The sequence below is a fragment of the Mobula birostris genome, chromosome X (genome assembly GCF_030028105.1).
Source record: "Mobula birostris isolate sMobBir1 chromosome X, sMobBir1.hap1, whole genome shotgun sequence".
NCBI lineage: Eukaryota > Metazoa > Chordata > Chondrichthyes > Myliobatiformes > Myliobatidae > Mobula > Mobula birostris.
In genome coordinates this window covers 44,929,916-44,956,220 of record NC_092402.1, presented here as the reverse complement: position 1 = coordinate 44,956,220, position 26,305 = coordinate 44,929,916, and the positions used below count along the sequence as shown (strand labels likewise).

General features: G+C 42.4%; 1 protein-coding gene across 1 annotated transcript; it reads right to left on the bottom strand.

Moving 5' to 3' along the window:
* Window positions 1-4,439: 4,439 nt before the first annotated feature.
* Window positions 4,440-24,996, bottom strand: cdc6 (cell division cycle 6 homolog (S. cerevisiae)). The gene is made up of 12 exons (XM_072248796.1): window positions 24,843-24,996; window positions 24,141-24,307; window positions 22,588-22,866; window positions 20,311-20,510; window positions 17,752-17,924; window positions 16,470-16,576; window positions 15,407-15,546; window positions 14,196-14,296; window positions 12,846-12,898; window positions 10,507-10,712; window positions 8,182-8,322; window positions 4,440-5,384 (listed from the first exon to the last, which is right to left on the bottom strand). Exons 2-12 carry the CDS (start codon window positions 24,280-24,282, stop codon window positions 5,283-5,285), a joined length of 1,644 nt encoding a protein of 547 aa, XP_072104897.1. The 5' UTR covers window positions 24,283-24,307; window positions 24,843-24,996; the 3' UTR covers window positions 4,440-5,282.
* Between the last annotated feature and the right edge of the window lie 1,309 nt (window positions 24,997-26,305).

Here is a 26,305-nt window from a genome sequence, read left to right as displayed (position 1 = left end):
CAATCCAAATTGTGCATTGAATACATTTTATTTAATCCCATATGATACAGTGATGGTTCATTCAGTATTGGGCCTGTATTTTTTCATATATACTGAGCTAGCTGTATGTCAGCAATAGACACTAGCTGGGAGATGTTACTTTCTGTGCATTTTTTTTATGCCTTAATAAACACACGAGATACCGCAGATGCTGGAAACCTTGATCAACACACACAAGATGCTGGTGGAACTCAGCCGGTCAGACAGCGGCTACAGAGGGGAATAAACAGTTGATGCTTCAGGCTGAGACCCTTCATCAGAGCTGGAAATGAAGGGAGAAGCAGCCAAAACAGGAAGATAGGGGAGAGGAAGGAATACAATCTGGCAAGTGACAGGTGAGGGGGTAGGTGGGTGGGCGAGATGAATTAAGAAGCTGGGAGGTGATAGGTGGAAGAGGTAAAGGGCTGAAGAAAGAATCAGTAGGAAAGGACTGTGGACAATGGGAGAAAGGGAAGGAAGAGAGGCACCAGAAGGTGATAGGCAAGTGAGAAGGGTTAAGAGGGGAGCCAGAACAGGGAATGAAAAAGAAGGAAAAGGGGATCCATTTTCCCTGCCATGGGAGATTTCCGTGATCATTTTGGTAGCAGTATACATTCCACCTCAGGCCAATGTCAATCAGGTTTCAGATGCTCTGAGCAATGGGATCAACATGCACGAAACAGCACACCCTAACACCTTCACCATCATATTGGGGGATTTTACCCAGGCCAGTCTGAAAAAAAAATCACTAAGCAATTACCATCAACAGATCACTTGCAATACCAGAGGAAACAACACACTGGACCATTGTTACACCACCATCAACAATGCCTACTGCGCTATTCCACACCCTCACTTCAGGAAGTCTGATCACCTGACTGTACTTCTACTCCCTGAGTATAGGCAGAGACTGAAGACTGCAGCATCAGTAGACTGGACTGTATTCAGCAGCTCATCTTCAAATCTGGATGAGCATGCTGCAGTTGTTACCGACTTCATTAAAAACTGTGTGCCCGCTTTGAAAGGGAGAATAGACCAACAGCTGCACCCTGTGACCTCTGTCTCGGAGGCCAATGTTAGGCTGTCTTTAAAGAGGGTGAACCCTCAAAAGGCAGAAGCCCCCAGAGTACCTGGTAAGGCTCTGAAAACTTGTGCCAACCAACTGGCAGGAGTATTCATGGACAGGAAGAATAATGTGAGCTGCCTTAATGACTACCTCCGGGTAGCACTCACATCTACAGTGATGAAATGCTTTGAGAGATTGGTCATGACTAGACTGAACTCCTGCCTCAGCAAGGACATGGACCCATTGCAATTTGCCTATTGTCACAATAGGTCAACAGCAGACGCAATCTCAATGGCTCTCCACACGGCTTTAGACCACCTGGACAACACAAACACCTCTGCCAGGATGCTGTTCATCGACTGTAGCTCAGCATTTAATACCATCATTCCCACAATCTTGCTTGAGAAGTTGCATAACCTGGGCCTCTGTACCTCCCTCTGCAATTGGATCCCCAACTTCCAAACTGGAAGACAATTTGTGTGGATTGTGGTCTTCCTCGCTGACGATCAGCACTGGCACACCTCAGGGGTGTGTGCTTAGCCCACTACTCTATTCTCTATATACACATGACTGTGTGGCTAGGCATAGCTCAAATACCATCTATAAATTTGCTGATGATACAACCATTGTTGGTAGAATCTCAGATGGAGACGAGAGGGCATACAGGAGTGAGATATACCAACTAGTGGAATGGTGCCGCAGCAACAATCTGGCACTCAACATCAGTAAGACGAAAGAGCTGATTGCGGACTTCCGGAAGGGCAAGACAAAGGAACACATACCAATCTTCATTGAGGGATCAGAAATGGAGAGAGTGAGCAGTTTCAAGTTCTTGGGTGTCAAGATCTCTGAGGACTTAACCTGGTCCCCACATATCAATGCAGCTATACTTCATTAGAAGTTTGAAGAAATTTGGTAGGTCAACAAAAACACTCAAAAACTTCTAATAGGTGAACCGTGGAGAGCATTCTGACAGGCTGCATCACTGTCAAGTATGAGGTGGGGGCTACTGCACAGGGCTGAAGCTGCAGGGGGGGTTGTAAATTTAGTCAGCTCCATCTTGGGTACTAGTCTACAAAGTACCCAGGACATCCTCAAGGAGTGGTGTCTCAGAAAGATGGTACCCATTATTAAGGACCCCCATCACCCAGGACATTGCTACCATCAGGAAGGAGGTACAGAAGCCTGAAGGCACACACTCAGCAATTCAGGAACAGCTTCTTCCCCTCTGCCATCAGATTCCTGAATGGACATTGAACCCATAAACACTACCTCACTTTTAAATATATATTGTTTTTGCACAATTTTTGATCTATTCAATATACATATACTGCAATTTATTTATTTTTCTTCTATATTATGTATTGCATTGAACTGCTGCTGCTAAGTTAACAAATTTCATGACACATGCCAGTGATAATAAACTTGATTCTGAATTACCAGAAGTTAGAGAAATCAATTTTCAATAAGTGACCAAATGTTTTAGCTCATAGCTGAACAATAGGTCTTGGTCAGGACACCAAAAAAGCTTTGTCTTGTCCATTGTCAAATCAAAATTCACCATTCTGAATACAACCTCAACACATCCCTTCAGAACCTCACAAATCAATGCAACTTTCCATTATTCCTCAGACTATTTTGCACCACGACTTTTTCCTTCCATCTTTGCCAAAGACAAGTACAAAGTCTTTCATCAATTAGCCATTTTCTAGACAAAATTTACACATCCAGTATATACAGGGGGCAAGTGGGGGTAACTAGAATGAGGAATCTCATCTGAATTATGTACAAGGTTAGATTGCCAGTTTCCGTGGAGTCAATGCATTTTACTGAATGGAAACATCCATTCGGTTCAGTTGGTCAATGGCAGTCAAGATGCCCCATTCAAGCTAGTCCAATTTGCCATCACTTGGTTTACCTTCTAAACCTTTCCAATCCATGTATCCATACAACTGTCTTTTTGACAGTTTCCTTTTAATTCAGTTGAGCAGAACCTTAAAACAAAGATTAAAAAGACATCTTTTAAAATAGGAGTGGGAAATGTGTGGCTTGGACATTTCCATGAAAGTGGGGGACCAGACATGTGACCTTTCACCTCTTCTCCACCAAATGAATTCAAACTATGCCTTCTGGCTCTTTGCTGCCACTTTGTGGTTACTAAAGCACACAAGGTTTACTAACATCGACAAAGAATTTCCAGTTCAACTTCAGCATAGAATTTGATAACTGGATCACAACCACCATTTTAATGGGTCAGCAAACACTGGTAACAATTTTGCCATTAATGTTTAACCCTCTTCTGAACTTTCCTTTTGCTTCTGCTTTCTCAAACTCTACTCCTTAATACTAGGAAATTGATCACTGACCCCATTAAAACATACACTGAGAGTGCTTAACAACTTAACTCCCTCAAGCATAGGAGAACAAGGGGAGATTTAACAGAGGTATGTAAAATTATGACTTGCATAGACAGGGAAAATGCAAGCAGGCTCATTCTACTGGGGTTGGATGAGACAAGAACTAGAGGTCATGGTTAGGGTTGAAAGGTGAAATGTCTAAGCAGAACATTAGTGGAAACTTCATTTACAGCATGGTCAGAGTGTGGAACAAGCTGCTAGTTCAAGTGGATATAGGTTTGATTTCAATATTTAAGAGACATTTGGATGGAAGGGGTATGGAGGGCTATGGTCCAGGTGCATGCAGGACAATGGAACTAGCAGGGATAAGTTTGGCACAGACTAAATAGGCCAAAGGGCCTGTTTCTGCACTGTAGTTTTCTGATTCTAGTAGGCATTTGTGTCGCACATAATAGTGGATTCCCTCTATGCCTCTGCTTGACTGTTGTAACATGGGGAGGATGATGTGTGGGCATCCATCACATGATCCTCGACAGACCAGCCTCAGTAGCATGGAACACAAGATTGTAGACCCTCCCCTGCCATTGTGTCACCATCCAGCACTGAGGTCTTTGTTGGATCACTGCCTGGAAACTCCTCCCTTGACCTTACACCCATGGATGACCCTACCAGGAGCAAACACCAAGTGGCTCAGATGCCTTACCACAGGTCAAGGTCCTTGGAGTAGTCTGTCAAAGATACCAATCATTTGGGATGGATTTTAGCAAAATTGTGGAACTACCCGAGTAACCTGTGGAAGGCCAATTGGTGAGTACATTAAAGACCCACAGCAAAATACATCTGGACTCTAATTGAATGAAGGGGTATGAGATTGGGACATTTGATAAACAATTGATCTGCATGAGGGAGGGAGAAATAAATAAAAGGCACATCAGAACAGGAAAATAGAAAAACTGAGAGCCACACTATAGCATAACATTAAAGTTTATTTTCCAAGTTTCAGCAATACAAGGGAACAAACTAAACTGATAGACAAAAATAAATATTCCCATGTTAAACATTCTCCCAGTTGTTCACCAGATGTATGGAACAATCTATTGATGTCAAAATTCAAGTTGCAGGCTTTATCTTCACACTGATAGTCTTGATGGAAATTGAAACTAAGGTCAATGCTATGCAGCCAAAATATTTATCAATCTCTTGCCCCATGCCTCAAAACAAAAGCTTAAATAAGAGGATCTCCCCCTTTGGATTTTAAAAATAGAACTAGATAAGTCTTAGCTCAATTAAGAATCCACTAGCTTGTAATGTAAACAAGCTATTGCTTTGTAGAGATCACTCAAAAGCCAAGTCATTTTTATAAATATATTTAAAAACACCAACCTCCCAAAGGGATGTCATTAAGAATTACACAAGAAACCCATCTCATACAACCTTTCACAAAATAAGGACAGCAACATGAGGCCACTTAGCTAATGCACACCTCCTTCATCAGCAGTATTCTAAAACTGTGCTGCTGTAAGTACCAATCTTAAAAGCCCCAGCTTTTGTGTTGGTAAATATTCCAGCTGAACTCTCTTCCACACTGCTGATTTCTGGCAGCTCATTAAGCTGGCCAATGCTTTTATCAACTGTGCCATGTACACCTGATGGGCACTGGAATTCATCACTCCCCAAGTACTTGAAATAGTGTACAAAACAAGGCTCAGCACTGAAACCCAGCAGCAGCTCAGAAGATGACAAAGTATAGAATAGATGCAACAATACTTTCCTGAAAGCATGTTTGTGACACTATTTTGCTTTACTGACAGAACCAAGGTGATGAGAGTTATTAAAAACAATCAGTTTAAAAAATATTCCAGTCCTCTTCGTAAAATGCTCCCTGTCAGGGCTTTGTCATTCAGAGCATGTTCAACATCCTCCTCTTCGATCTTCAGGCCAACCTAAGGAGAGAGTTGGGCGATTAGTACAGGTAGCCACCAGTTAAAATACAGCATCTCCATTAGAACAGCCATGGTTACCACCTATTGCTTCTCCTCTTCCCACAAAGATCATGTTACACCCTTCGCAGAAAAGAAAAACATTTCTCTTGACCCAGCCATTTGGAAACAAGAGTTTGATTGCTTTAGGACACAAACAAGAGATTATGCAGATGCTAGAAACCTTGAGCAAAACACAAGTGCCGAGGGACTTAGCAAGTGAGTGAGGCAGCATCTATTGGTGGGCTTGGGGGGAGAAAGAGAGAAGAGAGTAGAGGAACAACAGTCGATGTTTCAGGCCAAGGTCCCATTGAAGCCAGCCCATAGACACTCCCCGACCCAGAGTTCTCCTGAATTTTGTGTTGAATGTTTTACAAACCAGGCAAGGCACAGCTGGTTTATGGGTCACCCACAGCATCACTCTTTCTGCTCCAATACACGAAATGAGTTTCCCCATGACCCAGAGCTTTCAATACCAGTAGCTGTTCCATGCGTTTGGTGAGCATTCATTCATCAAAACAACCTTGCAACCAAATCAAGAGTTACTCATCCCCAATCTCTCAAAGCTCAGAGCGTGGACAAGGTCAACAACACATACTGGGAAAAGGGTTACACTTCTCGTCCTGAGCAAACCAGTCTGTGTTCACCCAGCTGGCTCGGCAAGAATACAAGCAAACTGGTGGTGCAAAGGATCTCTGCAAGTACACTGGAGGTTGGTTGGCATGTGAGTGGATGGGAGGAAAGGGTTTGTTTTTGCTGTTGTTGCTTGTGTTGTTCTGCTGAACATTGTGGGCAAGCAATGTTGGCACAGGAAATACAGCAACATTTGCAGGATGCCCCCTACAGACTTGGTTGTGTTGGCTGTTAGCACAAACGACGCATTTCACTGTACGTTTTGATGTACGTGATAATTGAATGAATACACATCTCCACTTGGACAATGATTATAGGGCAACTGCTGTGGTGGATTCAGCCTCTGCAGCCCAGCCAGGAGATGAATGAGGTGGCAGTGCCATCTCTCAATGAAAAGTTCTTGGGTACAGGCAGTCTGGGTGGTTAGTTGGTTCATACAGATCAGGAGTTCCACTTCGGAAGGACTGCGTGCTAGAGGCACAAGTCTCCACCATGGACACAGGAAAGCACACATCTTTGCAGTTGGAATAAACAGTAGTTCCAAAGCCCCATCTAGTGGTGACACTCAGCCACAAATACAATTCATAAAGAGATCATGTATAGATGCTAGAAATCTTGAGCAACACATGCAAAATGCTGGAGTAACTCAGCAAATCAGACAGCATGTATGAAGGGGAATAAACAGTTGACGTACCAGGACTGTATGTCATAAACAGTATCTGTCATCAGGACTGGAAAGAAAAAGGGCAGAACCCAGAGTAAGGTAGGGATAGAAGAAAGGAATACAAGCCAGCAGATGATGGATGAGACCAGGCAACAGGGAAATGGTGGTGGGGGAAGAGGACCAAAGTAGGAAGCTTTGGGGGGGGGGGGGGGGGGGGAGAGAGAAGAGAAGAGAAGAGAAGAGAGAATAGTTAGAAGAGCTGAAAGAGAAGGAATTTAATAGGGGTGGACTATGGAAAAGGAAAGAGGAACGTAACCAAAGGGAAATGATGGGCAGGTGAGAAGGGGAACCAGAATGGACCGGGGGGGGAAGAAATGGGGTGGAAAAAGCAGTTACTGGAAATTTGAGAATCAATGTTCATGCCCTCAGGTTGGAGGCCACCCATACAAAACGTGGTGATGCTCTTCTAACTTGAGTGTCCTCATCGTGGCAGCAGTGGAGGCCATGGACTGACACGTTGGAATAGGAATGGCAAGTCAAACTGAAATAGGTGGCCTCTGGGAAGTCTCACCTTTTGTGGTGGACAGAGTGAAGATGCTCGACAAAGCGGTCCCCCAATCTACACCAGTGAAATACAATTCACTGGCAATGCTAAATGACATTTTATGTGATCCTAAATTAAATATTGAGTCAGTGATCAAAGGTTTGGTCTAAGGAACATTTTAAGGAGATACAAGTTTGCAACTGCCATAACCTGGAGCAACAAAAAATTTGTTGGAAGAACTCAGCAGGTTGAAATACTGCACTGATCCAGAGAGAAGTCTTAAAGTCTCGGGAGGAAAATGTCAAGCGACTTGGGGAGGGAATTGCAGAAGTACCACACAATAGAATGTCACGCATTACTTAGCAACAAGAAAAACCTTAGAAAACACTTTGGCATAATCTGCAGTAAATTAGACTGCGATGATCCGTTGGGGAAGTTAAAGGCCTAATGTCCAACAGACTATGTGCATGGGTGATCAGGAGAGAAGAATGGGGCTTGTTCTGTTGTTGTTTTATCACATATGTTCTGTTTTGCTGTGATCTGCCGAGCATTGTGGGCATGTGGTTGGTGCCGTAATGCGTGGCAACACTTGCCCCCAGCACATCCTCAGATGTGTCTGTTAATGCAAACGATGTGTTTTACTATGTGTGATAAATAAATCTGGAAAAATCTGAATACTCACCTTTGACCCACATCTTAAATTTGTTAACCAAAGTGGTTAAAATGAAACAAGTATCAATGTTAGTTTGTGGGAAATGCAAATTTCTATTTACACAAGTTCAACAGCAGGTTTAATTTAAAACTCTTCCCTCAGCCCCAGTTTCCAACCGGTGAAGAGTTTCTCTACTGACCCTGTGGGTCCTCTGAACTTGAGAAATATCAGGATACTTCTAAATGCAATCTAAACTCAGCCATCTTACTTTTGAGAGTCGAGCTTCCTTTGATTGCTTGAGCCACATGATTCCCCTCGACTCCAGAAGGCTGCAGAGCGACAAACATTCCGACTGGTCAACCCCAGTCACCTGGTGGCTTCTGCAAACCTTGCTGTAGGTGTCATGGAGCTGAAACATAGAACACCAATGAGCCCATGGAAACCCTTGTGGCCTTTTTGCCATTCATTGAAAATATAACTAAACTGATCCTGGCCTATAAGGGGCAGCAGGCAGGAAAAGTCCAAAGCAAAATAACTTCTGCCAGGTCCAAAAATTGGCAGCCCACAAAAGATAAAAATTCCTTCATTAAAGTCAATGGGAGAATTTTTTACGTTTCAATAAGGCCATTTCCATTTTATTTCTGATAATTAGAAGTACAGGGCTAATCAACATTCTTCATCCCAGGAATCAGCATTGAACTCTCTGCAATACTACCCTTTTTAAAAAATGAAACCAAAGCTTTGTTTGTTACTCCAGATGTGGTCTCAATGTTTCCTAAATTTGGCGTGAGATTTCCCCACCTTTGTAGCCCATCCCTCTTACAAGCCATTGGCACAGCACAGTAGTTTTGTCCTGAAGTCATTCCTATAGCCGCTGCCAATAGTGTTCTACTACCACCGTGCATCTCATTTGGTTTATAGGGAATAAGAGTCCCAGGTCACCTTTGACCCCACATAAGGATGCTCAAACAACAGCTTATGGGTTTCTGGATGGTATTAACCCAGTATTTCTTCAGAATCCAGTATTTCTTCAGGATCCACATCAATTATTTGTAATTGTTCAGTGAATTTTCCAGTAAATGCAGTATGGTTGCTTCTGGATTGTTCTCGAATTTTCTTAGATTGTCTGTAGCAGGTGTCAAAGCACCTGAATCTGGCTATTTATAGGCCAATTCTCATCACTAGAATTTTGTGGAGGATGACCATAACTGGGTCTTGGCTCTCTTGCTCTTATTAACACTTAAAACTGTTGCTTACTGCCATTTATTAGGCCTCATTCTGACTCCCAAAGAACCTCTGGATCACAACACACCAGAGTTTCAAGTAGAAACCAATGAGCAATTCCATGCTTCGGTTCACTAACTGCCTGATCAGGAAGCCATCAGATATGGGGTTAATGTGCCCAGCTGGAGCTGCAGGTCTTAAGTAGCACAAGAGAATCTAAAGTAACTCAGTTGTCCCACCATCCTAGTGGTTACATTCCACTGCAGATTATCAGGCAAAGTCTGCACTTAGTTCCCTTCACACTAAACAGGATTACCATTTCAACAACACATCAACAGGGAAAAACAAACTTGACTCAGTCTAATCTCTGATCACATTTTATTATCCATTTCTGTGCACTGTCAACGTAGTTGTACATTGAACCTCTTCCTCACGTCTGAATTTCCTTAACCTTCTGCTTTGCCTACATCACACTAGTTGTTAGAGGCTGCCACTTGGGTCCCTGTACCCAAGCTAGTCTTAGGTCAATCAAAGCCACTCCCTCACATTTACTTAGCAAGGCTAATTTGACAGTTTTCACCTTACAAATAGTTGGTGAACTGGAAAGTACCTCTACCCCAGACTTTCCCCTGTCCAGCAACAACGTAAAACTGATGATACATGTTATTCACACATTGATAAACAAGGGGTTGGAGTAATGGTGATGAAGAATGACTTAACTAGGTTTTCAGTGCACCTAAATGGATAATAAATTACTCAAACCCTGTCATAATTAAATTAAAACAGCGATAGTGGTTGACCTTTATTGTACTGATCCAATCGCTGTGAAATTCTCAAACCTTGGCACTTAGGAGACACCGTCTTCTTTCAGTATAACCACTATAAAACATCTGTAACGTTCCGTTATATTGGGTCGTGTATGTCTAGGGGAAATCCAGCCCAGCACCCGCCTCAACACTCCCCACAGGGTACACACTTTACATCACATTTCTGTGCTGACTTGCATTTACTACTCACTGCTCGCTCACGCACATTTAAGGTTAGCAGAACTAAATATTACAATTTCCCCAATTAAAATTCAAACTTAATATCCATCTCGTCAACAATTTTGGTCTTGTTACCATTTTAAAATGCCACGAACTTGCAAACAAAGATAAATATTGGTCAGTTAATTCCTGAAACCAAAAACAAAAATCTAAAATAATGCTTCAGCTCTTCAAGGCTCAGGTGGGACTGCTAATTTAAAATGAAAGATCCCTAAAAAGTCCAGATGTATTTATTTTAACATCTCATCCAGGAGAATGAAAAGTTCCATAACAAATAGAATTCTTCTTTGAAGATTAAGCTTACAACAATTTGATTTGCTTACCTTTCCAAGACCAACTTCTTTCACTTTAGACCGCCTGGTTAGGAGAAGCAGTGAACAGACCAGAAGTTTCTGCTGGAGAGGAAAGCACTCTGATCCAGAGCTGGGTGTCATCCGGTCACCATATACTTCAGAGATTACTTGGGAAATGTGCGGCAACCCAACCTTTATTAGGCCTGGATTATGAGAAGTCTTGACCAGAGGTTTAGCTTTGGGGGGGAAAAAATCCAAATGGTACTATCATAACATGCAACCTTATAATCTTCAAGATTCATTTTGCCCAAGGCCTTTTATATTCCTTCCCCACAGGGGTTATACCATTTCATTTGAGGCTGAAATTAATAGTCAAACAGAGCCTAAAGTCACTTATGGGTTAGAGCAGACAAGGAATGCCCTAATCATCAGCAGTAGCTTTTAGTTCCAGCAATTTAAATTATTCTATTTAAGATCAAGGGATAAGGAAGGCAATATTATACAAATAATATTGTATAAATGTAATGTGGAGGAAGATATTGAAAGGAGATCTGAGGGGGAAATCCCCCACCCCATTTAAAAATGAAAGTGTACTACCTGAAATGTACTACCAAACAAGGTGGTGCCAGATATTCCCTAGACTGGTGGGTGGTCTCTAATATAGACCCATTATCGTGGTCATAACTTTTTATTCCCGAGTTCCACCCATAATGCCTCACTAGACAAGTTCTCCAGTCTGTCCTGACTGAGTTTCATAGAAAACCTACAGCACAATACAGGCCCTTAGGCCCACAAACTTGTGCCAAACATGTCCCTACCTTAGAAATTACTAGGCTTACCTATAGCCATCCATTTTTTAAGCTCAATGTACCTATCCAAAAGTCCCTTAAAAGATCCTATCATATCCGCCTCCACTACCATTGCCGGCAGCCCATTCTATGCACTCAGCACTCTCCAAGTAAAAAACTTACCCCTGACTTACACCTTAAACCTGTGTGCTCTTGTGGCAACCATTTCAGCCCTGGGAAAAAGCCTCTGACTATCCACATGATCAATGCCTCTCATCATCTTATACACCTCTATCAGGTCACCTTTCATCCTCCATCGCTCCAAGGAAAAAAGGCTGAGTTCACTCAACCTGTTTTCATAAGGCATGCTCCCCAATCCAGGCAACATCCTTGTTTAATCTCCTCTGCACTCTTTCTATGGTTTCCACATCCTTCCTGTAGTGAGGCGACCAGAACTGAGCACAGTACTCCAAGTGGGGTCTGACCAGGGTCCTATATAGCTGCAACATTACCTCTCGACTCTTAAATTCAATTCTACGATTGAAGGCCAATACACCGTACACCTTCTTAACCAGAGTCAACCTGCACAGCTGCTTTGACTGTCTTATGGACTCGGACCCCAAGATCCCTCTGATCCTCCACACTGCCAACAGTCTTACCATTAATACTATATTCTGCCATCATATTTGACCTACCAAAATGAACCACTTCACACTTATCTGGGTTGAACTCCATCTGCCACTTCTCAGCCCAGTTTTGCATCCTATCAATGTCCTGCTGTAACCTCTGACAGCCCTCCACACTATCCACAACACCCCCAACCTTTGTGTCATCAGCAAACTTACTAAGCCAGGTCATTTCCTCATCTAGGTCATTTATAAAAATCACGAAGAGCAAGGGTCCCAGAACAGATCCCTGAGGCACTCCACTGGTCACCGACCTCCATGCAGAATATGACCCGTCTACAACCACTCTTTGCCTTCTGTGGGCAAGCCAGTTCTGAATCCACAAAGGAATGTCCCTTGGATCCCATGCCCCCTTACTTTCTCGGTAAGCATGGCATGGGGTACTTTTATCAAATGCCTTGCTGGAATCCATATACACTACATCTACTGCTCTTCCTTCATCAATGTGTTTAGTCACATCCTCAAAATTCAATCAGGCTCGTAAGGCACAACCTGCCCTTGACAAAGCCATGATGACTATTCCTAATCATATTATACCTCTCCAAATGTTCATACAAATCCTGCTTCTCAGGATCTTCTCCATCAATTTACCAACCACTGAAGAAAGACTCACTGGTCTACAATTTCCTGGGCTATCTCCACACCCTTTCTTAATAAAGGAACAACATCCAGAACCTCTCCCATCCCCATTGATGATGCAAAGATCATTGTCAGAGGCTCAGCAATCTAACTTAATTATTTCCTTAACTATTAACACCTGCTCTTTAATCCCTCACTTTGTCTCTAAAACTGACAGCAAGTTTCCTAGAGCTTGAAGGTACTTTAGAAGTTTTTTTTATCCTTTTAATGTAGATACTAGCATGATACACAGCTAATACTTCCAAAAGTAACTTACATTCCACGACTGCCTGATTTCGAACACTTGATTCCACAATCTCCACTGCTCGCCTGCAAGTTTAGCAATAGAATGCATAAATGCCATTAAAGTTCATGAGTCTACCCAAAACGAGCAGTGATTTTAAAATTTTATTTAGATACATCACAGTAACAGGTTTTTCTAGCCCAACAAGCCTGCACCACCCAATTGCACTCATGTGACCAATTAATCTACTAACCAATACGGCTTTGAAATGTGTGACGAAACCCATGTGGTCACTCCAACCCCAAGTCCACTCAATTATTTACACCATATGAACTGAATGCAATACTGAAAAGTGTTATATCAAGATCCACCTCCTCCTTACTTGGGTCTTGCTTTGCTCTTCACCCCTTGCAATGGGGGTTTGATGAATTAGAAATGTGAAATAATTTAATTGTCCCAGACCTGGGCAATAATTTTTTCCTCCATTTGCAGCAGTCAGAGCAGAAGGGAGAGCTTTTTAAAAAATATATATACAAGTAAGCACATGAAAACTCAGCCAATAAAAGGTAGAGTAAAGAACAGCCATTTAAAGGACCCCAGAGGTTTACAATAATAATCCCATGAATGAAAGAGTTAACATATGAGTGTCTTTTCATGGCTCTGGGTCTCCACTCGCTGGAGTTTCAAAGAATCAAGGGAGACCGCATTGAAACCTATGGAATATTGGAAGGCTTGAATAGAGTGGATGTGGAGGGGCTGTTTTCTATAGAGGGGAAATCTAGGACCAGAGGTACAGCTTCAGTATTGAAGGACATCCCTTTGGAGCAGAGATGAGGAGGAATTTCTTTAGCCAGATGGTGGTAAATCTGAGGAATTCATCGCCACAGATGGCTGTGGGGGCCAAGTCACTGGGTATACTTAAAGCAGAGTTTATACAAGTTCTTGTTAATTTTTGTTGTTAAATACAAAGGGACAACCTATGGATTGCACCACTTTTAAAGAATGGTGCCTCAGAGGTTAAACATTGACATTATTTTTGTTTTGACAATGCAGTAACTTTTCTGGTTATCAAGTACTTACAAGACCTATAGAAATTAAATTCCAGACCTGCCAGTGAGGTTGGAATTCTAGCCTCTGACTTGTTTGCCAGGGCCTCCAGATAACCTCTATGCCACAACAGTACCCTGCTCAACTCATTCTCCTCTACTTCAACCCCCCACCAATTCAGGATCAGGAAACTGGTGGACAAGTTTGTCAGTTTTATCTGTTTATGTGTAGTTTTTTTGTAAAATTATGTTTTATTTCTTTTTCTTGTTTAAAAAAAAAATCGCTAGGTAATCCATGGTAACATATGTACTTTGAGCTTCAATTTCTGTGTCCTACCTGCACACATCCAAGGCTTTTCGAGCATCACCAGATACAGATGATACCTTTCGTGCGCAGAATTGAATGGCAGCAGCATCCAAGACCCTCTCACCAGGTACCTTAATTTAGTAGAGAAACTCATCAAAATCTCAGAGAGCCCAGTGCATAGAATCAGAAGGTGGGTGTGGAACAGGGCAGGCTGATTGAGCTTAATAAATTTTGGTCACTAACATCTGACTGGTTCAGACATAGATTTTCATTCCCACAGTGTTAAGAATACAAAATTGAGATAAACTGAAATTTGATTAGTCCTATACTTGCACCACTCACTCCACACATCTGCCAGGGTGCAACTTGTTAATTCCTCTCAAGTTTGAGCATGGCTAGAACTAATTTCTTATGAATAGAGAAGACAGTATTAAGAACATTTTGGATCTCAATCAGCAGTTATGGCACATATCAACTCTGCACAAATGGTGCAACTCATCAATCCTGCACTGTGTCTCCATACCTAACAGAGAAATCTCTGAAGCTGGAGATCCAGAATGGTAGGCTGTACTCTAATCCTAATCATTGTCAACAAGACAGCTTAAAAAACTCCTTTTGCAAGTTATGGAGAGCAAAAATTAGTGTGCATGACATCCATGCTTCGATCTTAGACCTTTTGTCTTCACAAGCAGTTAGGATCTTTGTGAAGAGTAGCAGGCAACATGTAACTCAGCAGTCAATGTAGGGGAAAAGGGCAGGAGATCTCAGTCGGATATTCCCTCTTCCCACCTTCCCATTGGGCAGAAGACAAAACAGGCTGAAAGTATGCACCACCCGGCTCAAGAACAACTATCCCACCTAAATCTTGCATGGACCTCTTGTATATGATAGACTTGTGGCCTCAAAATCTATATCATTATGATCTTGCACTTTATCATTTCCTGCATTTTTTCCTCAGTAGCTTCTATACTATTCTATATTGTTTTACCTTATTTTAGCTCAATGCACTGAGTTATGGTTTGTATGTACAGTATGCAAGATAGGCTTTTCACTGCATCTTGGTACCACTGCAGTCCACAAATCTTGAGGGGTTGTTTGTTTCAAAACATCACACCAACATCATTCAGCTTCCAAACTGTAGTCTGTTTAGGATGGGGAAATCAAAGACTTGAAGCTGCTTTACACCCAACTCTGCATTGTATGGGATTTACAAATTTGGCCACCACCCTCAAGTTTTGTACCTGATTCAGTCGGTCTTGTACAATGGCCACAATCTGGTCCCTCGTGTACGGAGCAAAATTCAGCAGCTGAGGTTTGCACATGGGACGTGCTTGCAGTCGAGGCAGGATTCGATCCGTGAGATCCAGAGCATTCGCAATTCCTGAGAAATAAATTTGCACCATCTCAATCTGTACAACCATTTGCAAGTACAAGTTCACATTGATTCTGTCACCTGTGTCACCATTGAATGGCTGATGTTGGCCAAGAGGTTGACTGAACAGTGGCTTTAACAGAAGCAGTTTTGAAAGGACATGAAAGCCACATTCTTTCTGTAGAGATGATTGGTTTCTGAATGGCAATGGTCTACATCAGAGAATTTACAAGCTCTGATCACATACATGATCACAAAAAATGCTGCTCCCATACTCTGAACCTCATGTTAAAAAGGCAACTGATATATAAAGCATTGAAGACAAAAGTAAGGATTTCCTCTTTTGTACTGGGCCTAGGTGACACCACACCTTAAACAGTGTGCAGTTTTCCTTTCATTATTAGACAAGATACACTTGTCATATGAGTGCAAAGATTCCCAGGATGGTAGATCTATCTGTGTGATTGGATTGATGAGGTTCATACTCTATAAGAGTTCAGAAGAAGAGGACATCTCACTGGTGTATGAAGTCCTGACAAACTGGAAACAGAGGGTGCCTCCCAACCCAGGTCATTGTCTAGGGGGGCACACTCTCAGGACCAGGGAGCAAAATTTCTTTATTTTCTACCCTGGAAGTCTGGAGGAATTGTCACTAAATAAATTGTAAGGAAATAATTCTTCCAGACAAAAGTATGGGGAGAGAAGAATATGGTACTGCTATTGAGAATCAGCCAATTGTATTGAATGGTAGAGTAGGCTCGAGGGTGTTGTATGATTGCTATTTTCTGACATTTCCCTTGTGCCTAATATCATTCAATTCATAGCCTGAATTAAATGTTTACAAGAACAGAACATCACCATTCTTTAATATTGCTCGCACTGAATTTTACTGGCCCAGAAAGCATCAACAGCAGAACACACTACAAACTTACCGATTAGAACCAGCCTTGAGCTAGTTAAATGTGGCCACTCAAGTATTGTGTAGAGGACACTTTGACCCTTGCTATCCAGCTGGTCCATCTCATCCAACACCAAAAGGCTGCAAGAAAGTTAACCATTAAAAAAAAAGGAAACAGTAGTGGAGTTTGGTAGTCAAATCAAATATTCCTGGTATATAAATCTATGAAAATCCACTTGGCTTAAGCAATCCAATGTTTATGCTCAAAAGCAGCCACATTCTACCACCTTACTTGTGTACCACCTAGTTAAGATTTTGAAGCTATTTTCCTTGTTCTATAAGCAAGCTACTCAGGTGGGTGGAGAAGATGTTTTCCCCCTTATTGGCCACTATTATTAATGAACAATAGCTTTGGGTTACTAACAGGTGTTCGGGGTACTTAATTACATTTTTATCAGCAGTCACCAAAATCAGTTATTTTCCCCTAATAGAAAATTTTCATTCAAGAGACATTTTAAAAAATATCCCCACAACATACAACTAAATTTAAATTTATACATTCAAGATCACATTCATATTTACATCACTATCCGCATACCACAAATAAATGGGAAGGGGCAGTCACAAACAAGAGAAAACCTGCAGATGCTGGAAATTGAAGCAACACACACACAAGATGCTGGAGGAACTTAGCAGGCCAGGCAGCATTAATGGAAAACAGTAAGCAGTTGATTTTTCAGAAGTGTTGAAATGAGCCTTATCCGTTGATGGAGGTGGTGGCAGGTGATTCTTTCAAATAAGCTTTATTATATTTTACTGTTAAAATTTATAGCACTATTCATCCACATTTTCAACTGTGCCCTCAGTATACAGATATTTGAGCTGCTAACAGTAAATAACTACACCAATATTTCAAACATTTAGTAAAAAAGCAGTGACTTGATGTTAATAAAGGCAAAGAAATTTTACTCATCTTCTACTACCTCTACTTCATACCCCAGTGAATTCCCTTTGATGTACAAAATTATGCAGCAGAATAATTTAGTACTGAGCTACATTAATCCCCAACCATTGCTCTTTCCCAGAGTTAGCCCTTAATCTTGAGACTTTGCTAAATCTGCTTTGCCTTTTCAGGCAGAGCACAAGTTACCAAGTCCAATGTTCCTCAGAGCCTTAAACCCCAGACCAACCTTACTTAGAGAACTTAATCAAAATCCCTCATTACCCACAAGTCTCTAATGAATTGCCCCACACCCTCCTTTACCACACCCAATAGAAAAAGAAAATAATTGCCCGTCTCACTCAGCACAACTTACACCATTGGACCCTCGCTGGTTAACTTTTTTGCCAGTCTCTTTGGAAAATCTTTTCCTGCACATTTCAGCTTGCCTTTTCCAAACAGTTTGTCTGCGACAGTACAGAAAATGTCTTGCGAGCTCCTCAGTGACATACAGTTAATGTAAATTTGTGTAGAGGCACTAAGTTTCTCCTGTAATCAAGTAAAAAAAATTAGATTGCATAGAAATCACAGTAGATTCTATTGTCATATCTTCATCATACTTCCTTTCATAACCCAAACAGTTCTTGATAGATGAACTGTTAAACACAAGTCAGCAAGCTATTCAGTCTAGGAAGCAATCCAGAACTAGAAAGTGTAAATATACTTCAATGACTTTAACTCAAACAGCAATTCTCTCTGCAGAATCAGGCAAGCACTTGTAGCATTAAAAAGGCACACAGCACAGGAACAATCCTTTCTGGCCCAATTATACCCACTTGACTAATTAACCGATTAACCCATCTATCTTTGGAATTCAGGAGGAAACTGCAGCACCCAGAGGAAACCCACGCAGGCGCAGGAAGGATCAATGCCAGGTGAAGGTATAAACTGTCCACCCAATAATCAGATAGGTTGCTGTCTACGGGTGAGGTGCCGGAGGATTGGAGAGTGGCTCATGTTGTTCCATTGTTTAAAAAAGGATCGTAAAGTAATCCAGGAAATTATAGGCCGGTGAGTTTAATGTCGGTAGTAGGTAAATTATTGGAGGGAGTACTAAGAGACAGAATCTACAAGCATTTGGATAGACAGGGGCTTATTAGGGAGAGTCAACATGGCTTTGTGCCTGGTAGGTCATGTTTGATCAATCTATTGGAGTTTTTCGAGGAGGTTACCAGGAAAGTAGAAAAGTAGATGAAGGGAAGGCAGTGGATGTTGTCTACATGGATTTCAGTAAGGCCTTTGACAAGGTCCCGCATGGGAGGTCAGTTAGGAAAATTCAGTCGCTAGGTATACATTGGAGAGGTGGTAAATTGGATTAGACATTGGCTCAATAGAAGAAGCCAAAGAGCAGTGGTAGAGAATTGCTTCTCTGAGTGGAGGCCTGTGACTAGTGGTGTGCCACAGGGATCAGTGCTGGGTCCATTGTTATTTGTCATCTATATCAATGATCTGGATGATAATGTGGTAAATTGGATCAGCAAATTTGCTGATGATACAAAGATTGGAGATGTAGTAGACAGTGAGGAAGGTTTTCAGAGCCTGCAGAGGGACTTGGACCAGCTGGAAAAATGGGCTGAAAAATGGCAGATGGAGTTTAATACAGACAAGTGTGAGGTATTGCACGTTGGAAGGACAAACCAAGGTAGAACGTACAGGGTTAATGGTAAGGCACTGAGGAGTGCAGTGGAACAGAGGGATCTGGGAATACAGATACAAAATTCCCTAAACGTAGCGTCACAGGTAGATAGGGTCGTAAAGAGAGCTTTTGGTACATTGGCCTTTATTAATCGAAGTATTGAGTATAAGAGCTGGAATGTTATGATGAGGTTGTATAAGGCATTGGTGAGGCCGAATCTGGAGTATTGTGTTCAGTTTTGGTCACCAAATTACAGGAAGGATATAAATAAGGTTGAATGAGTGCAGAGAAGGTTTACAAAGATGTTGCCAGGACTTGAGAAACTCAGTTACAGAGAAAGGTTGAATAGGTTAGGACTTTATTCCCTGGAGCGTAGAAGAATGAGGGGAGATTTAATAGAGGTATATAAAATTATGATGGGTATAGATAGAGTGAATGCAAGCAGGCTTTTTCCACTGAGGGAAGGAGAAAAAAAAAAACCAGAGGACATGGGTTAAGGGTGAGGGGGGAAAAGTTTAAAGGGAACATCAGGGGGGCTTCTTCACACAGAGTGGTGGGAGTATGGAATGAGCTGCCAGATGAGGTGGTAAATGCGTTTTTTTTTTAAACATTTAAGAATAAATTAGCCAGATACATGGATGGGAGGTGTATGGAGGGATATGGTCCGTGAGCAGGTCAGTGGGACTAAGCAGAAAATGGTTCGGCACAGCCAAGAAGGGCCAAAGGGCCTGTTTCTGTGCTGTAGTTTCTATGGTCTCCACCTGATTTTCAAAAAAAAATAATATTTGTTGAACTTTCAGGGCCTATTCTTGGTGAAATTAGCACAGAATTAGCAGAGACTGCTTTAGCAACCTCACATGTTGTAACCTGGCAAATAATCGATTAAAACCATTTGCACATGCATGAATGTTCCTCTGGACCAATGTGCACAACACAATACATACAACTCATGCACACAACGCAATATCACCTCACAATCCTTTGTGGTCTTGGATACTAATTATATAACAAGTAACCCTGCATTGTGTCTAGGATAGGGCACAAAGCCAATCCCATCTCTGCAAGCCACAGCTACTGTCACAAAATTTAACCACTGCCCACCTCAGGCTAAGTGTTGTACTAAATTTTTGTGTCTTAGTCAATGTGAGAACCACACCCCTGACCTATTCGCTCAAGTTTATGCAGCCAAGGCATTAAGGAAACTCAAACCAACCAGTTTCAGGGTCTAGACAGTAATACCTGCAGGTCTGCAAGAATTCGGTTCAGACAAGCTGTCTTTCCTGTACCAGGTGCTCCAGAAATATACAGACTGCCTGGCTCCTCCTCACAGACATGATTCAGCAGAAACTGGGTAATGGCTTCGGTCTCATCTTCACGTGCCAGAATACGCTCAGGAATGGCACTGTTTAAAACCTGCTTGGTCTGTTGGTAACGCAGATCTGAAATCATTTTTAAAAAAGCGATTAGTTGCTGAAGTTCCATTGGTCTCTGCTGAATCACATCAATGTTGCACACTGGGCTGGTGTTAAGATGCCAACTATAATTTGCACTCCAGTACATTTCACAAAACCTATACGATCGATTGCAATACAGAGTAGACAGTTTATTGTCATATACTTGAGGTTCAATTAAATTTTTTGTTCACAAATTAAATAGTACATACAGTAATAAACACACACGTCAAACAGCCAAATTGTAGAGCAACCTGATTTAATACAAAAGTGCTAAAGTGTCAGTAATGGAATAAGCAAGAAAGTTTATTTAGAGATACAGCATGGGCCCTTCGAGCCGTGCTGCCAGCAGCCCGAGTTAACCCCAAGATCACAGAACAACTTACAAGAATACAAGAACATGCGATGGGAAGGGGTGCAAGAGGTGATTGTTTCAGAGGTTTTATAGGAGTGCAGAAGCTGTAGTGCCCGGGCTTTCAAACTCCTGTGTTTCTCCCAAAAGGGAGAGAGAGAAAATGGAATAGCCCAAGATGGCAGGCATCCAGCCTGCTGCACACCACTAAATCAACTGGCTCAAGCAGATATTGAACCAAAATTTGCCAACCCCACATAGATGGGGAAATTGCATGACATGCTCTAATTTATTAAGCTAACAGGTCTCACATTATACTTTCTGCCAATTCAAAGCAAGGCACGAACATTTAAAGTAGAGATTGATAGGTTCATGATTATAAGAGCAGTAAAGGCTACAGGGAGAAGGCAGGAGAATGGGGTTGAGGCTACGCTCACACTAGACTGGATAAATCCATAACCGAAGCTTTTTCTCTTCATTTTGACCCTCCGTCCACACTGAAACAGCGTTTTCTTCCCCCAAAAACAGAGCTTTTCTAAAATTGTTTAAATCTGAAAACGCTGGTTGACCGTTGTAGTGTGTATGGGGTAACCGGCTAATTTTAAAAACACTGTCATGACATGCCGCAACAAATGGTGGTGGCAGTGCGGCATTTCATTGTTTTTTTGAACACAAACCTCCAACACCACAATATCAATATCTGACAATAGATGTGTAACATTGTGTGGAAAGACAAGACAACACTGATGCAGACATGTTTTATACATTTAACAATTCGTCATGGCCCCTTCTGACAATCCCCCACCTTACTATTTAACTCAGGAATTGAGCCACAATCACCTCGTTTAATTTCCAATCATTCCCACATTCCACTAACTACACACACCTGCTTTCCATCAGAAAATGCAGGATAAAGACCCTGTGATCGCAACAAGGAGCTGCCAGTTCGTTGGTTGACTCTTGTATGAGTAGCCTCATTCCATGGTTCTTATGACTGTTAGTTCTAAGTCTAGCATCGCTCCTGGATTCTCTCCAAACCCAAGACTTTGGATAAAGACTCTCCTGGAAACAGATTCCACACTCGCCACAGCAATAACGCCTCCTGCCCCTATGTTCTGCACTTGGGTTTGTCCACCATCATGCTCTTGTAACATGATTAATGTATTGCTTGTGGCAATTCAATAGAGGCAATTGTCACTTTTCCCCCAGTAACAAGCCTTATAGCATTTAGTTGTAGCTGTCGCCCCTTTCATCAGTGAAGAGATTATGGCTGTAGGAAATGTTTCTGGACAAACGCGCACCAAGTATACCATTTCCTCTTCACTTGTTTTCTGTGTGTCCTGCACATGCCCAGTAGGAGATTCGCCCAAATATCCGTTCTAATGTGGACGGAGGTATTTTGAAAAACGCCTCGTGTGGACACTTGTTTTTACGTGAAACCAGCATTTTCAAAATTATCCTGTCTAGTGTGGACGTAGCCTGAGAGGGACAATAAATCAGCTATGATCAAATGGCAGGACAGATTGATGGGCCAAATAACCCATCTCTTCTCCTACATCATATGATTTGGTCTCAACTCAAACCAAGTAAACAAAACTCCAGTACCTCCCTAAAACAATACCAGTGTTATTAAAATCCATGACTTAACAATTCAGTTGAGGCACACTTAAAAAAAAAATGAAAAACCAATGGCAAACATAATATTGAACACACCTTTCTTTTTAAAAAGCTCCACAGAAGGACTTTTCATCATTCGCCAGGAGCATGCTACTGAACAAGGGGTCTCATCTCCTTTCTGGGGGAGACACAATGGCCTCTCCGGTGATTTCTCAGCAGATAGTTCAAGTTTTCCTGGAGAGTGTTTTAATGGACTATTACCAAACTCCAACTTTCGACCCCTAGGTGTTGAAGGAGCAACAGGCTGATTTTCCTTCTTCTGTTTTGAGGGAGAGCATTGCAGAGACTGAGGAATGTTACACAGGTTTTCACCACCTAAAGTTAAAGACACTTCATTAAAAGCAATACTCCTTGAACCTTGATGTAAAAAGGAATCTCTGATCAACAATTCCACCAAATACACAACTTGGAATCCTGCTGAAATCAAAATCATTACTTTCATCTGTTTTTACTGTGGCTTCCATCACCAGCTGTCAGAACCCATCGATCAATCACTCATTGCCTTTGTACGGATTAGTTTCTTCAATATTTACCTTCATTTAAGACTCTATTCACCAATAACTGTGGATATTATTATTTAAATCCCACAAATGCTGTACTCCCAACATGATTTCAGACTTTCATACAGTTTTAAACTATTTCTTATAAGTAAACTTGCAGAATGCAGAGGCTTCCTTCTCTATCACTATATTCGAGCAGGCAGGATGCCACAGCAAATTTGCGTCGTTCTCTCTCTCCCCAACCACAAGGTATTGGAGCAGAATTAGGCCATTTGGTCCCATGAGTCTGCTCTGCCATTCCATCATTGTTGATTTACTATCTTCATCAACCCCATTCCCCTGCCTTCACCCCTCAACTTTTGACCCCCCCAATCAACTCTTCTTTAAAATAGCCATCAACAGCCATCCATGGCATTGAATTCCAGATTCACCACCCCCAGCCCAAGAAATTCCTCACCAACTCTTGTTACTCTATCAAAGCCTTTCAATATTCCATAGGTGTCAACGAGATCCCCCTCCCCCATCCTTCTGAACTCCAGCTAGTACAGGCCCAGAGCCAAACTGTCCTACATTAACCCTTTCATTCTCAAACTTCCACCCGACTCTCCCCATTGCCAGCACATCCCTATCCATGGAGCCCAAAACTCTCCACACTACTTCAAACGTGGTCTGACCAATCCTTATAAATTCTCAGCATTACATCTAGCCCTCTCCAAACCAGTCCTTCTTTTCTTACTTGGAAATCAGACTTTAACAAAATTGTTTTTTTTTTAAAAAAAAGGAAGTTTCACAGTTCTCGTTATCATGGAAAATATTCCTAAACTTAGCAGACTACTAATAAAGGCCATAGGAAGGTACTTAACACAGCAATGCGTGGTGAAATATTGATAGGCTATTTTTTGGGTGAAGTTAAAGACCCAAAAGCTACTGAAAACGTTCAGTAAACAAAATAATGCAATATTAAAGCTAAAAAATAACCATTTAAAAAGCACTCAACTATTAGTAGGTAAGGACAAATCGTCTCATCCTCCCCCCCCCCCCCCAAAGTTCTACACACAGGACAAACATTAGACCGAAATAAAAGATTACCTAGGCGCTTGCGGGGGCTGAAAGGCAGCTCTCTGGATGGAGGTGGCTTCTTGTTAATGTCCGGAGTCGCTTTGCAACTGCGATGCCATTTCTTTCTCGGGAAATTGATGGTAGTTTGAAAGCGGGCTTTGGTGGTGGGCATGCTGGCGATAGCTACTGGGTACAATCTGCGAGACGAACAGTCATTATCGAGAACGTGTGCCAGAGGACATTTAGCCCTTCAAAACCTGTACATACCCCCTTAACACGATCAAGCCTCAAATAATCAAAGAGCAAGCTGCGCCCCAGCGGTTACTGTTCCGTTCAAGGCCTACACCGCCACAGCAATAGCCGGCTGGGTCACCAGTCACTGCTTCGTTCAGGATACGCACCGCCGCAGGAGCCAGCCCGGCCTGCACCCTCAGCTATTCACCGGCTACTGCCCCGCACCGTCACAGCAGCCGGCCCAGCCTGCACCCTCCACCACTCACCGGTTGCTGCCCCGCACCGTCACGGCAGCCGGCCCAGCCTGCACCCTCCACCACTCACCGGTTGCTGCCCCGCACCGTCACGGCAGCCGGCCCAGCCTGCACCCTCCACCACTCACCGGTTGCTGCCCCGCACCGTCACGGCAGCCGGCCCAGCCTGCACCCTCCACCACTCACCGGTTGCTGCCCCGCACCGTCACGGCAGCCAGCCCAGCCTGCACCCTCCACCACTCACCGGCTGCTGCTCCGTTTGGGAAGGTACTCGATGCTGCTTCTGCCTAGGCTGGATGTTGAAAATGACCCGGTGGCGAGATTATGAACGCCGTCTACCCTCGATAACCGCTGAATTCACCACACGGACAGGAACACTCGCCGTCTCTCCACAGTCAGGCTCCGATTGCCGCGAAAAAGTAACTTCAGTATTTGGCGCCAGCCGGCCCAACGCCGTCTTGATTGGATGTCATACGTCATCATCCCGCCTCTCTTGCTCTGATTGGTGGTTGGGACATAGTTATTGGATGTTTGGCGGGAGTCTTCTGGAGTATTTGGAAACAAGCAACTCTACTACAGAAACACATAAAAGCGAAGACTATTGCGATAAAATAATTTGTTGTTGAAAATTATAATATTTTTACTTATATTTTATTGCTATATAAAGTTTAGCTTGCAGTCGGGGAATTCAACTGTCAGAATCATGTCTATTATCACTGTTTTATGAAGTGGTTTGTTTCACTGCAGTAGTACAGTGCAAAGACAAAATTACAATAAATTACAAAAATAAATAGCTACAAATAAAAAGTAATAACAATATTCATGAATTGTTCAGAAATATGATAGCAGAGAGGAAAAAAAGTAATATCACTGGCATTCTGGCAGAATTTGTTTTGTGGCAGCAGTACAGTACAGTACAATAATAATTAAATAAAGCAGTACAATGATAATTAAAAATATAAATTACAATAAGTATATATAAAACAAATTAAATACGTTGTGCAAAAAGAAAGAGGAGAATGCTGAGATAGTGTTCATGGTGTGACAAGAATACACATAGATTAAGATGTAGCTGTCCTGTGCTGGAACCGGTGGGATCAGCAGTTGGTCTGCCACCTGTCTTCAGGAGAGAGAGATAAGGAAAACAATGAAGCAGCATCGGAGATGTTAATGAAGGAAGGAGAGCTGTCAAGAGCGGCTCCCCCTTTGAACCCTGAACTGTTTGAAGTGATGGACAGGCGATATCCCAGCAGGGGGATAAGAAGGGACAGGTTCGTTAAGGCAGGACACACACGACACCCCGAGGTAACAAGACCCTGGAAGCGGTGCGTCTCTCACAAGTCGGTGGGAAGTACCGGGCCATAAACGCACAGGGTGGAAAGGCACGATCGGCGGGAACCTGGTGTGTGTCCACCCTTGCCTGGGAAACGATCGTATCTGGAAACGGAGGGGTCACGGTCGGTGACCTCAGATGACATCACAAAGGACTCGCCCGAAAGCTGACTGCGAAGGTCTGTCTGGAACCCTTGAATATTCATTCGTTTTGCTCTCTCTCTCCTTCCCCCCACTGTCCATCACCACGGCAGCGATTACTGCGAACTGAACTGAACTAAATTGAACTGAACTTGGCGTCACTTTGAAACTGGTCATTTACCCCTAGACAATGATAGAGCTTGATTAATCCTGTTATCTTAATTCTATGTACAT

What these genes read in the sequence shown, in the direction of transcription:
- cdc6 (XM_072248796.1), bottom strand. Translation starts at nt 24,282, where the DNA reads ATGCCCACCACCAAAGCCCGCTTTCAAACTACCATCAATTTCCCGAGA. An exon ending in GAATTCTTGCAGACCTGCAG is followed by an intron (nt 17,925 to 20,310) that starts GTATTACTGTCT and finishes ACTTGATTACAG; the next exon opens with GAGAAACTTAGTGCCTCTAC. An exon ending in AAGAAGTTGGTCTTGGAAAG is followed by an intron (nt 8,323 to 10,506) that starts GTAAGCAAATCA and finishes TCTATGTTTCAG; the next exon opens with CTCCATGACACCTACAGCAA.